Source organism: Nothobranchius furzeri, chromosome 11, assembly GCF_043380555.1.
Source record: "Nothobranchius furzeri strain GRZ-AD chromosome 11, NfurGRZ-RIMD1, whole genome shotgun sequence".
Taxonomy (NCBI): Eukaryota; Metazoa; Chordata; class Actinopteri; order Cyprinodontiformes; family Nothobranchiidae; genus Nothobranchius; species Nothobranchius furzeri.
Window position 1 is genome coordinate 33,841,229 of NC_091751.1, and position 15,892 is coordinate 33,857,120.

Here is a 15,892-nt window from a genome sequence, read left to right on the forward strand (position 1 = left end):
CCAACACACCCTCTGCCGACTAATTGCTCAAAATCACACCTAACATTTGGGGGCGCCTCTGATTGGTGGATGGAATCATCCTGCGGGGGCACAGTTCATCTTTCTGGTTACTGTGGAGGACACATGCCTCTGACTGAAGCCGTCTGTGCTGTGAGCGCATACACACGGTGGTGGTTTTACCATTAGACATAGGTCGACGGCCACCTGGGGCCCTTCTTATGTTGGGGGGGGGGGCGCTAGCCCTGACTGCTGGCACCTCTGTTAATGCCACAATGGACTATTCCTTTGAGATGCCGATGCACAAACAGGAAGTGATTGGCAGTCATTCCACTCCAATCCAGTTGGTGGCAGTAATGCACCCAGTTGTTGTTTGCCAAATGCCATAAGACCACAAATAAGAAGAAGAAAAAGCTGAAAAAGAAGAGAGGCGGGAGCGTTTGTAACAAACTCAAAGTGGTAGTCCAAACATTAAGCATGAAATGGAGTTATCCTAGTGGCTCCATTAAGAGAAAGAAGCAGTTGGCTTTAAAAAAGCTTTTATCTTCACTTCAGAAAGTTACGTTGTTTTTCAATGTAAGCATCAAAAGGAAGCAGAAAAGGAAAGACAATGGAAAATGTTTAAAGAGAGAAAAACGTAGACCAAAATGGAAAATAGAAGAAAAAAAAGGAAAGGCAAAAGCACAGGAGCACTGACAGGGAGAAGAAAGCAGAGCAAATATTGAAGTCACTCAAAGGGAGAGAAAGACAGGAAAAAAGAGGAGGACTAATAAAAAGTGAAAATAACACGTCAAAAGAGGGGAGACTTTCGCAAATCTATTTTAAGATAACATTGTCGAAAATTTTGCATAAGGGGCCCGTGTCTGTGTTCGTTTTGAGCCCCCAAATAGCTAAATCCGCCACTGCACACACACGCACGCACACACACGCACACACACACACACACACACACACACACGCACGCACACACACACACACACACACACACACACACACACACACCCACACACACACACCATGGCCCTTGCCTCTGGAACAGGCTGCTGGAGAATGTCCATGTTCCAGGCTACAGCCCCACCTTAGCTTAGCCTTTAACTGATTACTTGCTCTGTAATTGATTACATTTCATCACAGTTTTATTCTACTTCTGGATAATTTTATTATTTATTATAACTTGTTGTAATATTTACCTACATTTACTGTTATATTAGCTTCTGTTATTTTATATTTCGTCTTATATTAACTTTTCTTCCAGTGTTTCCTCTATGGGGGCCCTCTGCCTCAGGGGCGGTGGTCAGCTGTTGCTGCTTGGGTGGAGGCGGGGCCTATGCCCCCCTTCCCCTCTGCACCCTGTGCCGGTACCTCAGCTGCTGCTGCTGCCGAGGCAGACGGCTCCTCTGATGGCGTTTCCCTGCCCTACCATATCTGGTTCATCTGAACTGATGTTTTTAAGTGTGTGTATGGGGGTAAGCCAATGCTGAATTGGTGTGGGAGGGATGGGAATGAGGGTTATGTGGGGCCATAATCTGTAAAACACTGAGTTGCATTCCTTGTAGGAAAAGCGCTTTATAAATAAAGTTTGATTGATTGACAGCAGATCAGGAAGCAACATCAGAGTCAGAGTCTCCAAAAAAGTACAGCCCACGAATGCCATTGTTACATTTTAGGGAGACACTGTGGACTTCTCCGCATGCCTTTAGCCCTGCCCACGTGCTTGGAGATCCACTCATGACATCACTGATGTCTTTGCTCCGCCCATATGCTCAGTCACGTCCTCATTCCTTAGGGTGTGCATAACCCGGCCAGGCTGGACCCTGCTGTGGGAGACGGCTGGTCCTGAGAGTTCTAGCACAGATTCAGAGGGTAGACGGTGGTGGCAGGGGAGTCAAGTCCCTGACTCGTAACCCGAGGGTTGCTGGTTTGAGCCCCATCTGTTGTGGTTGTTGTGTTTTTGGGCAAGGCACTTCACCTTCCTTGCCAGCTTATGGTGGTGCTTCGCCTGTCCGTGCATCCCAGAGCTGCTATGGCTGTGACGTAGCTCATCACCACCAGTGTGTGAATAGATGAATGTTTGTGTTGTAAAGCACCTTTAGAGGTTCTAGAACCTCTGGTTCTGTGTCTGATCTGGACCTTTGTCTGTTTTCCTAGAATTCTTTGTGAAACGAGGAGTTGCAGTGATGACGGTCAGAGAGCTGTTCGACTTCATCACAGATCCGTCAATCACCTGCATGAATATCCAGCAGTACCTGGAGAAGGTACACACACACACACACACACACACACACACACACACACACACACACACACACACACACACACACACACACACGCACACACATGCACATGCACACACATGCACACACGCACACACATGCACATGCACACACATGCACACACGCACACACATGCACATGCACACACATGCACACACGCACACACATGCATGCACACACATACACACACATTCACACACTTATGCACACAAACACACACACACACACATGCACACACACATACACACATGCACACACACATATATATACACACACGCACACGTATACATTAGGGATGAGCATTAAAAAGCATTTTTGACGAATACGAGCATGAAACGAGTAAACCTCGGAAATATCTGTAATCGTGCTGAAGGAAAATCCTCATTGGGTAACTGACTGTCTTCACGCTCTGTGATTGGCCAGTCACATAGAGCGCCCACCCCTCCCTACACACAAAACTCTCTAGCCGGCCGGGAGAGCAGTCCGTCCAGCTCATCCACGCACACACACAGACAGTAACGGATCTCGCTGTGATTGCTTCACTGTTGCTCACATTTCTTCAGTAGTCCCTAGGTTTTCTTCAGCTCGCCTCTTTTTCAGTTGAATATTTAAAGTTACTTTTTTCGTAACTTACATGGTGCATTTGACAAGACAGAGCTGACGTTCTGCATAAGTCACTCACTACCTCCGCTCCGGTCGTTTTTTTTTATTTTTTTTAACTCCATCTCTCTCCCTCTCACCCTCTCTATTTCTCTCAGACACACACACCTTAAGCCTGATTTATGCTTCTCCGTCTGCGTCAGTGCGGAGACACGCAACGCCATCATCCGTCCTTGCGTAGGGCTCCGGCAGGCACGCAAGTACGTACGGAGTCGAGCCCACTTTTTTAAACATCCGTCGAACGAGACAGATTACGCAAGCTTGTGATTGGTCAGGACGCCGCTGTTGTTTACAGCGCCGCCATTGCAAAGAGAGCCGAGGATAACTAGCGGCAGACACGGAGAAGCTTGAAGAATACCTCGCGAAAAAACTCTAAAAATATTAACGTTTAATTCTCCCGTGACTGGAGGAGTGAAAAGATGCGCAGCAAGCGTTTTATTTGTGGACGGAAATGACAGGAAACGTGGGTTTAGAGGTGGGGAGCGCATGAAGAGGTGGGAGGATGAGAGACAAATATGTCTGTGTTAAAAGTCTCTTATGTACACAAAAAAACACAATATAAACACACGATCTTGGACCGATACATGACAGGATACCACAGAACAGTACTACGCCCTCTGTTGTCCTGCTGGGGAATTGCTTGGTAACACTTCCCAGGAGACGGAGAAGTATGAGAGCAAAATGCTTCCGTCAATCCGTGCGTGTCTGTCCCTTGCGGAGCTGACGGAGAAGCATAAACCAGGCTTTAATCAACATTGTTTTGTTTAACTTTGTGTGGGGAAAATGCCAAGAACGTTAAGAAAAAAATCAGTTTAATCAAATTAAAATAAAAAAATATATATATAAAGTTGTGTCTGGTTCTAGCATTTCATATTTCCTAGTTCCTACTGCATGAGTTCAGATGTATTAATCCATGCACTTAAATATTAATGTTCTGATTTTATTGAAACACTTGTTCTGAAATAGTTTCTTTACTATTGTGATCAAAAATATTTAATCTCAATTCTGAGGCTGCTCTGTAAATAGTTTTCAAATAAACAATACACATATCAACTTCTGATCAGTCCATATCAATTTCAGACTTAAAATAATGTATTGATGTAAACCACACCCACTTCCAGTTAAACCACGCCCACTTCCGGGTTATGCCACGCCCACTCCGAGTACAGATACAGATACAGATACTTTTGTTGGTTGAACAGATACAGATAGTGGTGTACTCGCTCATCCCTAGTATACACACACACACACACACACACACACATACACACACACACACACATGAACTCAAACACTGGAAGTGCCTCTAACGACTGTGATTGGTCGAACAGGTAATGGGGATCGCGGCTGAGCGGACATCAGAGGAGCGGTCGGATCAGGATCGTGTGGATGAGGAGGTGATCTTGTGTTTCTGATGGTGCTTCTCAGAACTTTGACCTCTGACCTCTGACTTCTGGCTCCGGCCCCTGCAGGTGTTTAAGAAAGCCTACATCCCTCGTACACTGACGGAAGTCAGGCATTATGAGCATGACGTGGACATGATGAGGGCCAAGGAAGATGAGTCAGCCATCAGCGGCCACGAGGACAGCGTAAGAAACACTGAGCGGTCCCCACAACCATCCCTCCATCCTGATCCCAGTGAGACCTTTGTCCAGCTGTTTCTTTGAGACGAGGACAGGTCTTCTAAAACAGTTGGCACTCTCAGACAAACAGACAGGTGAAAAAGGTTATAGGAGGTCAAATTTGTGGTGAGACCCGCATCTCTCCTTCAGCATTATCTCTGCCTCTCCTGAGTCTAACTCGCCCCATCAGCCTAGACAGCTTTATTCCTGTTTCTCTGCCTGAGGAATCTCCTACCATCTTTATGCAGATGTCATCCATCTGCTTTAACCCTCCCACTGTCCTAATGGTGACCCCACGAGGAAAGTTGGCCATTGAGCAGCTTTGATGGTTTATCCCTTGGGTCCATGTGGAAACTGTTTCCTTAACTTCTGGAGTCCAGCCTTGATAAAAGACCAAAAACAACCCAATAATAAAACCCCACATGTAAGACTGGTTAGCCCCGCCCACACGGGCCATTACATCATCACACATTTTTTGCCTTTATTCACCAACAACATGGTCTGTGTGTTTTTAATTCTACTGATTTTTTAGTGTTCCACCATGTGGCTGCTGGGGACATGTCCTTGAATAGGACTGAAGGTGCTAATGGTTTGATGAAACTTTGTGTTGCCGTAGGTTCTGTATCGGACTCTGACGGGCCTGAGGAAGGACCTCTCTGGAGTTCAGACGGTATGTGTTCTGTTGAATTCAGTTTAGATCTAAAATTCCAAGTTATAGCAGAAGTTGTCTCTAACAGGTCCAGATTTGATGTGGTCTGAGTCATGTTATGGGCCATTCCCATCTGTACCTGGTCGGCCCTGCCCAGATAGCTCCAGTCGGCCCCAGTCTGGCCCGGTTGATTCCACACATCCTTGCTTAGGTATGCAAGGAATGCAGTCAGAGACATTTTCAGCTTCTAGGTAATCAGCATGATAATGAATTGAGCATGCCTTAAGCCCATGTGGGCTGATTCTACCCACCAGTCAGAGGCTTGCTCTAATGGAAGGTGTGAATTTGCTGTGTTGGCCCTGGTCAGCCGACCACCTCAGAAAGAGGGCTGAAAAACAGTCTTGTTGCACCCTGAAAAAAGGCAGGCCAAGATATGTAAGCAAGCTATGCTATCCGGGCCGGGCCGACCAGGTACAGATGGGAATGGCCCATTGAGCCCCATTCCCATCTGTACCAGGTCGGCCCGGGCCGGGCAGCGTAGGTTGTTTACATATCTGGGTGGCCTGGAATTTTCCCGGGCCAACCAAGGCTCATTCTCAGCCCTCTTCTCGAGGGGGTCTGCTTCAGGCCGACCAGGGCCAACACACCCACTGCTGACAGCAAATTCACACCTTCCATTAGAGCAAGCCTCTGATTGGTGGGTAGAATCAGCCCACATGGGCTTAAGGCATGCTCAATTCATTATCATGCTGATTACCCAGAAGCTGAAAGTGTCTCTGACTGCATTCCTTGCATACCTAAGCAAGGATGTGTGGAATCAACCGGGCCAGGCTGGGGCCGACTGGGGCTACCCGGCCTGGGCCGACCCGGTACAGATGGGAATGGCCCATTTGAGACATCTGGTCCAGATCTGATCTGGTCTGAGTCATGCTAGAGATATTTGGTCCAGATCTGATCTAGCCTGAGTCATGTTGGAGACAACTGGTCCAGATCTGATCTAGTCTGAGTCATGTTAGGCCCTTTTCAGATAGACATTCTGGAATATGTGGACAATTCAATCTGGTTTTTAACCGGAACTGTGTTTTCAGACACACCACTTTTGTACCGGAACTTGTCCTTTCGGCTGCCTTCACACAGCAGGGAAAAGTTCCAGATGTCGGGATGTGGGAGAAATAGTGCGGCGGGCGTACATGCGTCATTTACTCAAACAAAGCCATTCTGTCAAACATGACAGACGAAGAGATAGAATTCCTCTCACTGATCGGACTTATGTTAAGCATAATTCTGCGCACACGAAGATGCACAAGAGACCAGGATGATGAAGCTCAATTTTCTGGAAAATGGTCTGGAAAAAATCATCCATGCCTTTGTGTCATCACGCTTAGACTATTGTAACGCTCTTTTTACTGGTCTCAGCAAAACCTCCCTCTCACGCCTTCAAGCCATCCAAAATGCAGCAGCTAGATTCCTAACCAAATCCAGCAGACGAGCTCACATCACTCCAGTTTTACAGTCCCTCCACTGGCTCCCGGTAGAATATAGAATACAGTTTAAAGTTTTAGTCCTGACCTATAGAGCTCTTAACAACCAGGCTCCAAGCTACCTATCTGAGCTTTTATCCCCACACACCACCTCTCGGAACCTTAGATCCACATCTGAAAACCTCCTGGCTGTTCCTCGAACCAGACTGAAAACCAAAGGGGACAGGGCCTTTCAGACTATTGCAGCCAGACTTTGGAACAGTCTACCTTCAAATCTCCGTCTCTCTAACACTGTAGAGGTCTTTAAAAATCATCTAAAAACTCACCTTTTCATCCAGGCGTTCCCTCCCTAAATGTTCTAAAAGATGGCTTTCTTCGGGTTCACACCTTCACTTTGTTTTTACTCATGATTTTATTTACTATTTTATCTATTGTTTTTCTGATGTTTTTATTGGTTAGAGGTATTTGCCCTGATCTTACTCATGTTGTACAGCGCTTTGTGATTTATATCTGCGAAAGGCGCTATATGAATAAACTTTTACTTACTTACTTACTTACTTACAATGGTTAAAAGGAATCACGGAAGCGGTGTGATGCGCTCCGTCGCGCGGAGACGGTACCGTAGGAGGCGAGCTGCCATGGTTCGCCGCATGCTACAGCAGAGGGCTATCTAGCTGCGCACAGCGTCCCCCGGTCCCCTCCGCCTCCCCCTCCTCCCTGTCCGGAACTCGACCTCACCAGTCTGAAGCAGCCACCTTGTCCGTAACAAGTCCGGACCTGTTACTAGGGGCTTCGTCCGGTTAAATTACGAAATTCGTTATCCGGATGTTTGTATTCAGACACAAAGGTCTTACGGACAGAGTCCGGAACATTTCCGTTTTTCATGGCTTGTCTGAAGGGGGCTTTAGAGACATCTGGTTTGAATCATGATAGAGACATCTGGTCCAGATCTGATCTGGTCTGAGTCATGTTGGAGACATCTGGTCCAGATCTGATCTGGCCTGAGTCATGGTAGAGACATCTGGTCCAGATCTGATCTGGTCTGAGTCATGGTAGAGACATCTGGTCCAGATCTGATCTGGTCTGAGTCATGCTAGAGACATCTGGTCCAGATCTGATCTGGTCTGAGTCATGATAGAGACATCTGATCTGGTCTGAATCATGCTAGAGACATCTGGTCCAGATCTGATCTGGTCTGGTTCACTTCAGAAACATCTGATCCAGATCTGATCTGGTCTGGGTCTTGCTAGAGATATTTGGTCCAGATCTGATCTGGTCTGAGTCATGCTAGAGACATCTTGTCTGGGTCATGCTAGAGATACCTGGTCGAGATCCGATCTGGTCTTAGTCATGTTAGAGACATCTGGTCCAGATCTGATCTGGTCTGAGTAATGCTAGAGACATCTGATCCAGATTTGATCTGGTCTGAGTCATGATAGAGACATTTGGTTCTGATCTGATCTGGTCTGAGTTATGCTAGAAACATCTGGTCTGTGTCATGCTAGAGACACCTGGTCAAGATCCGATCTGGTCTGAGTCATGTTAGAGACATCTGGTCCAGATCTGATCTGGTCTGGGTCATGCTAGAGACATCTGGTCTAGATCTTTTCTGGTCTGAGTCATGCTAGAGACATCTGGTCCAGATCTGTTCTGGTCTGAGTAATGCTAGAGACATCTGGTCCAGATCCGTTCTGGTCTAGGTCATGCAAGAGACATCTGGTCCAGATCTGATCTGGTCCGGTTAAAGTTAGAGACACGAACTGTAGGAAGGAACCAACAGAGATAATCTTGACTACAGTTTTCCATCCTGAGCAACAGGGCAGCAGTAGGCCAGGGAGAGCATCCAGCAGAACCAGAACCAGGACAGACTTGCATCTGAGGACAGGAAAAGGACCCAGACCCAGCAGGGTTGGTCCACCCATCAGTCCTATGAGAGAGAAACAGAGTAAACAAAGTAAATGGCAGCAGCACCAGTCTAGACTCGCTTTTATAAAACGATACCGTCAATTTGCCACAAAGCTGAGGCGGCATCAGGCATCAGGCAGGCTTTGGTCATTTATCAGTGGTCAGATTGTGGCGGTAATGTGGCTCAGTCATGTCCGTTTAACAAAAGATGGCTGTTAAAAGTGGGTATGGGGCGGTCTCTGTGCTGTCACAGACTTCCCTTTAGTTTGATAACTAAAGTTTTATTGTGATCCAAGCCACGCTCCTGAAGTATTTCTGACCAGTTGCTCCTAAATGTGTTTGTCCTCCACAATCTGTGAAATGTCTGGTGACCTGAGCCGGAGCTCTACATCACTCCAGTTTACCATCTCAGCTGGTTCTGTTTACAAAAGCCAAACTTATGCTCATGTTTTCTTTCATTTTCAGCGTTGTAGCCAGCCAGAGCTCGCCAGTAACGTGTGATCATGACACCGCCCTCTGGTGTAATTTTCATTTACAAAGTCCGGCGGGCACCACCAAGCGTGGCGGCGCAAGTGCAGCAAGATTCCCATGTCACCATGCACCGCGGCACTCACACTCAGTGGCAGCAGCATTACAATGATTTGCCTGCATGGGTTGTCTTATTAAAGCGGCTTAAGTCTATAGCTGCATAGCTAAAGGGATAAGTCTATAGCTGCATAGCTAAAGGGATAAGCCAGGCTCATCCTAACTACACAGTGATGGAAGGTAGTTCCACCAGAGAGGAGCTGAAGAACTGAAAGCTCCACCTCCTGATCTACGGTTAGAACCAAGATCAGGGTTGAATACAGAAACCTTTAAAGCCTGAGATCCATCTTGTTAAACATGACTAAGGTTTCTGATGTCTGCTCAGGTTCCAGAGCTGCTGACAAACAATGGGTCTTCCTCAGAGGAGGAGGAGGAGGAGGAGGAGGAGGAGGAGAAGGAGCAACAGTCTGAGGAGGAGAAGGAGACTACAATGGAGAAAAAGGTGTCCAATTTGTGAAGCAGATGTTAGAAACAGGAAGGTGTGATTCTTTTCTGAAGAATAACTAACTCCCTACTGTTCCAGGAGAGGAAGAAGATGGTGAAAGAAGCTCAGAGAGAGAAGAGGAAGGCCAAAGTCCCTAAACACGTGAAGAAGAGAAAGGAGAAGGTGTCCAAGATGAAGAAGGGCCGATGATAGTAAAGGAGCCAATCACAGTCCAGTTGTCTGCAGCAGCATTAGACTTGTTACCATGGTGACAGATGGAGGCATCTCCATGAAGTTATTAAAGTTTTCAGATTGTTAGCTGGTTTTATTGTGTTTTGTTAGCAAATGAAACAACAAATCAAACTAATTGTCCTTCTAGAGCAGTGGTCCTCAGCCCCCCCCCCCCCCCGATCTCAGTCTGAGCATTTAAAGAGGCGATCAGGGTATGAAAGGGAGGGGCTGTGGGCGGGGCTAACACGAAAGGAAACTTCATGCACCATTACACCAAATTCACTTAAGTATTATGTATGAAAGGGAGGGGTCGTGGGAACTGTGGGGCTAACACAAAGCAGTTATCAAGCGTAACTAAAATGATTCACTAAAGGAAACCATGCACCATTACACCCATTAGGCTAAGGCGGGGGGGGGGGCAAGGTCGTCCGGTCAAAGAACAATAGACCTGTCAATTTAATTTATGCTAGGGAAGGGGGCCAAGGTCATGAGGTCAAAGAACAATAGACCTGTCAAAATGTTTGACGAAAGATGGGTCCTTATACTCTATTAATAAAGTGATATGTAAAGATATTGATAAAATTCTTGTTAATTTTGTTTGGAAAAACAAAACCCATACATAAAAAAATCTGTAATAATGAATACTTATGCTAACAGCAGTCTAAATTTTCTTGACTTCACCAATTTGAATAACACATTGAAAGTCAACTGGATTAAATATCGTTTGAAAAACCCCTTATCGACATGGCATTTCATCCCACATCATGTATTCTCTAAAATTGGTGGATTAAATTTCTTTTTAATATGCAAAACAGATTCCAGTAGCTCTGCCTAACTTTTATAAACAGGCATTACTGGCATGGTCATTTATCTACAAGCACAATTTTTCTCCAAACAAGTATCTTAGATGGAATAATAGGGATTTGCTTTACAAGAACAAATCATTGTATATTGAGAACTGGTTTAGGAACAATATTTTAATGGCGAAACAACTGCTTGATAAGAATGGTCAGCTTATGAGTTATACTCAATTCCTTGATAAATACAATATGCCAGTGACACCTAAACAATACGCAATTGTTTTTGATGCCATTCTTTCAGGGGTGCTGATGCTTTTAAAAGGTGCATACAACTCAATTTTCATCTCTGGATCCACTGGATACACCTGTGGGGAAATTGTATTTAACTGACTCCCGCAACAAGAACAGAAGTATTCGTAATTTATTTCAGATGGACTGTGTCTATCTCTTTTGTGGTTGCACATTGGAACAGCATGTATCCTGATACTGACTGGAAAACAACGTGGACACTTCCAACCAGGTACTTATTGACTAACAAAGTTGAAGAAATATCATATAAGATCATCCATCGGTGCTATCCTGCTAAATCCTTCCTGACTAGATACAAGGAAGACATTGATACAGCCTGCACCTTTTGCAACTCAGACCCAGAGACTGTTACTCACATATTTTGGTCATGTACACTTACTCAAGAACTATGGAAGGCTTTCTGTTTGTTAGTGAAAGAAAAAATTCTGCCTTCCTTCCAACTTCAATATAAAAATGTGCTGTTTGGATGTACAAAATATGAAGAAATAATAATAATAATGAGAACCTGCTTTTTTATGGTTAATTTGTTTTTACTTTTGGCTAAATTTTATATTCATAAATGCAAAGTGCTGAAAATCCAACCTTTATTCTGCATTTTCAAAAAGGAAGATACTTGCACACATTATCTACCTCACAAAATATAAAAGCTGTAAAGACAATGAAAGTATGTTCTGATTATAATATCATAATGACTTTGCTCTCACCCGGACAACTTTAAACATGTATCGTTATTCTTTTCTCTTTCTTCTTTTATTTATTTCAACCAAAATTGGCAAATATCAGGTTTTGCATGTCAACAAACCCCTGGCACCTCATGTTAATTCATGTTATACTTTTGTCACTAATCTGTTTTTGCTTGTTTATCCTCTTTGTAATTCTGCTGCAAGTTGAAAATAAAGTTTGAGGGAAAAAAAGTTCTTTGCACACTTGTGCACTACACACTCGAAGCCTTCTGCGCACTTTCTCCAAGTGCACTTTGCTGAAGTCCGCAGGGCGAGTATTGAGGTTGGGCCTGAGAACCCTCACCAGCAGTCGGAACCATAGACATGTATATAAACCACACGTTAATATACATACATATCTGTGGTCGGAACACTAGACCGGACTGAGCCAGCAGAAGGCAGCAGTGATCTGTCCCACCACAGAGCAAGGGAAGAAGACAACCCGGAAGTAAGCAGATTCTTTCCTAGTTATGTTGAAGGTGAACGCTTTGGGTTGTTTATTAGTTATTAGTGTTGTTGTTTACTTGTTTGGTTGGTCAGATAGCTCCAGTTCATGTTCAGAAATCAGCTGTTTCCTGTTCGTAGCCACCCGACTGCTTAGCAACGCAGAACTAGGATCAGCTGATAAGAATGAGCTGAATTAGGAACCCCTGTAGAACCTAGTAGGTAGAAACCTCTGCCTCCATCCCAACACAGCGTCTGTCTCTAGCTCAGCCAGGGGTGTTGTGTCGAGATTTGTTTAAGGTTAAGAAATTCTGCGTATCCGTATAAAAACCGTTTGCTGTTAAACAAGCGATGCACTAAGTTAATACCATTAATAAACCATGTCTGCAAAAATATAGATTTGTTCTTGTACAGAATAGAAAAATTGTTCCAGATATAACATTTTTGAGGAGAGAAATTGTGCTAATAGATGACAGACCATGCTAAAAGTACTTGTTGGTGAAAATTAGAAAGTTTAGTAGGTATTTTTGGAATACTATAATTACAGAGAAGGATAAACTCTAGACCACCTAAATGTGAAAAAATGTGCTGTGAAATAAAGTTCCAGATAGAGGTTGGATTCTTAAGGTAATTTTTTTATCCATTTAAAAGTATTATTAAGGGAGTCGAAATCGATAAAGTTTAGGCCACCTGACTTATCATTATTTAGAACAACAGACTTACGTAAATAATGAGTTTTGTTCTTCCATAGGAAATCAAATAACATCCTGTCAATAGACTTACATTTTGACTTATCAACATAAGTTAAACGGGACAAACCTTCTGCTTTAGTTAGCAGAACTCTACCTCTCAGGGACAAATCTCTTTGTAGCCAGCTGTTAAAAATCCTTTTTGATTTATTTATGATGGGAGTGAAATTATCTATGCTTCTGTTTCTGCTGTCCGTAGAAATATTAATACCTAAGTATGTAACAGTATTTTTAACTGTAATGCCGCAAACAGAGGAGTATGGGCACTCATGCACTGGCAATAGTTCACACTTGTTAACATTAAAGGGGCATTATGGAAGTTTGACAGCCAAAACATGTGTAGAAATAATACATTTCTTCTTCATACATTCTCCTAGCCTAGTGAAATAGACCAAATTCTTGCTTTGCAAAGTTTGGTCTAGGAATGCTCCACTGGAACCTCTGCAGCCCCAACAGCATTCTGGCTGGCCAGTCACAGCTCTCTAGAGGGGTTTCAAACACATAAAGAGCTGTGATTGGTCCATAATGGTGGGCCAATCATAGTGCTCTATCTGCTTAGTGAACAAATCACAGAGCTTTATCCGTTTTGTGGGCCAATCAGGGCACTCTAAATGCCTGGTGGGTGGGATGATGCAACAGAGTGAAACAAGAGTATGTCACATTCATTGTCCAGTGGAATGCGGAGATTATTTGAAAGACAACGATAGAACCTGCCCCACAAACGAGAGCCGTCAATGGAGTGTTGCCAGACTAAATAATACATTTATTGTTTGAATGCTGTTAAGCATTCAAACTATTGTTTTCCTGTTTCTCTTTATTCTTCTTCTTCTTCTTCTTATTCTGCTTCCGTACACTTTTTGAACCGCTTCTTCTCCTTCAAATTTTGAGCTATTTCAACTATTTTATACCAAAACGTTCAGCTCGTTAAGCTCTTTCCGGCTATTACTTTTGGCATTGATATCTTTAAAATTTTTCGAGTTATTAAGCTTTTTCTGCAAAAAAATTCCCATTGAAATGAATGGGATTGGTCGATTTTCAGCAAATTCCTATCACCTTTTTGACCTAAAACTCTACTGGGTTCCTTTTAACTCAGAGACTTCATTCAAAGTTTAACAAACTCACAAGACTTTCCTGTTTAACATATTAAAGAGGCTTTTTGATATCTTTTACGCTTTTTCTAAAATCGCAGGTAGAAGTTGAGGTACGACTTGAAATTTTCAGAAAAATTCACAAAAGTTATAATGGGGAAAGATAGGAGCAGTGACCCTCCCTTGCTCCATTTCTGGCATTGTAGCAAGAGAACCGTAGGTCCGATTGAAATGAAACACACACTGGCTTACAGCTAACAAAAATACCTTCGTTTTGAGCTATAATCCATGACTGTACTCCAAACATTGTGGTCGTACGGTTAACTTGTTTGAGAAAATTCAAATTTAAAAAAATGTCTCTCCCCACTGTAAACTGAAGATTCCGCACTCTAACTTTTGAACTTCACATCTTCTGTGAACAACTCTTTACTACCCCCAGACCGTTTGGACTACCAAAACAAATTATAACCCAAAAAGTAGGAATTTTTGTCAGCTTTTCAGAATGGGTTTCATTTTCTCTGTAGGTGTTACCGTTCTTTAGCTACAAGCCTCAGAAGGAGGAGAGACCCAGATTCTGTCTCATTGAAACCCATGTTAAAGGAAGAGAGATTTTCTCCTGAGATCGGCTTCACACAGCTAAAAGTTTCTCGTCATAGCTTCTAGACAATTCATGGTAGGCACATACAAATCGGCACAGATGATCATCAAAGTCTTCTGCCACTCACGCTTTTTGAATTTTTCAAATCGGTGCAGTACTTTTCGAATGGTGATGAGAAGTTTGACAGGTCCAATTTCACTTCTGAAGGACAGATTTTAAGGCTTCTCTCATTAACAGGAGTACAGCTGCAGGCCTCCAACAGCCAAGGGGAAAAGGCGGGAAAACAGTGCTGCTCTCTGATTGGTTGAGAGTGTTCAACCATTTTCTGTCCAATCAGGATCCAGCACCCACACAAATGACACATCAAATCGACCAGTTTGGTCTCAGGAATCTTGTATTCAATTTTAAATGCGTTATCTGTTACCATGGCAACACAAGAAGCTACATATCACTTTAATCAAGTCTCATAGGAATGAATATTAAAAAGCTGAATGTTGAGCCAATAACAGACTCCTGTTTTTGATCTTTTTGAACCATTTGTACTTCAAACTAGAAACATGTTCAATTTGATTGACCGTCAGAAGATGGGAAAGTGCCCCGCTCCCTCCCAGCTCCCTGATTGGTTGAGAGAGGTCAATCATCTTCCGGCTAAATGGAATAACACACCCACGCATGTGAGGCATCAAATCGATTGGCTAGGCCTAAAGCCTGATTTATGCTTCTCCGTCTGCGTCAATGCGGAGACACGCAACGCCATTATCCGTCCTTGCGTAGGGCTCCGGCAGGCACGCAAGTACGTACGGAGTCGAGCCCACTTTTTCAAACATCCGTCGAACGAGACGGATTACGCAAGCTTGTGATTGGTCAGGACGCCGCTGTTGTTTACAGCGCCGCCATTGCACCCTCAAAAACATAAAGAGAGCCGAGAATAACTAGAGGCAGACACGGAGAAGCTTGACGAATACCTCACGAAAAAACTCTAAAAATGTGAACGTTTAATTCTCCCGTGATTGGAGGAGTGAAAAGATGTGCAGCAAGCGTTTTATTTGTGGACGGAAATGACAGGAAACGTGGGTTTAGAGGTGGGGAGCGCATGAAGCGGTGGGAGAATGAGAGACAAATATGTCCATGTTAAAAGTCTCTTATATACACAAAAAACACAATATAAACACACTATCTTGGACCGATACATGACAGGATACCACAGAACAGCTCTCCGCCCTCTGCTGTCCTGCCGGGCAATTGCTTTGCAACACTCTCCAGGAGACGGAGAAGTATGAGAGCAAAACGCTTCCGTCAATCCGTGCGTGTCTGTCCCTTGCGGAGCTGACGGAGAAGCATAAACCAGGCTCAAG

The 15,892-nt window shown here is 44.0% G+C and overlaps 2 protein-coding genes across 4 annotated transcripts in view; both read left to right on the plus strand.

Annotated features, from left to right (window-relative positions):
• Window positions 1-9,914, plus strand: part of riok1 (RIO kinase 1 (yeast)) — a 34,097-nt gene extending 24,183 nt beyond the window's left edge. The window contains exons 12-17 of the mRNA XM_015956473.3: window positions 2,146-2,252; window positions 4,262-4,327; window positions 4,403-4,519; window positions 5,169-5,222; window positions 9,498-9,614; window positions 9,696-9,914. Coding sequence (XP_015811959.3) covers window positions 2,146-2,252; window positions 4,262-4,327; window positions 4,403-4,519; window positions 5,169-5,222; window positions 9,498-9,614; window positions 9,696-9,806 — 572 coding nt within the window. The 3' untranslated portion in view covers window positions 9,807-9,914. The remainder of the gene's footprint in view (window positions 1-2,145; window positions 2,253-4,261; window positions 4,328-4,402; window positions 4,520-5,168; window positions 5,223-9,497; window positions 9,615-9,695) is intronic.
• Window positions 9,915-11,984: 2,070 nt separating this feature from the next.
• Window positions 11,985-15,892, plus strand: part of LOC107397116 (inositol monophosphatase 1) — a 51,364-nt gene continuing 47,456 nt past the window's right edge. The window contains exon 1 of one of the 3 annotated variants that reach the window (XM_070541498.1): window positions 11,985-12,106. The gene's annotated coding sequence lies outside the window, so the exon portion shown is untranslated. Of the gene's footprint in view, window positions 12,138-15,892 lie in introns of all 3 variants that reach the window. The other 2 variants (XM_070541497.1, XM_070541499.1) reach the window with 2 other exon arrangements.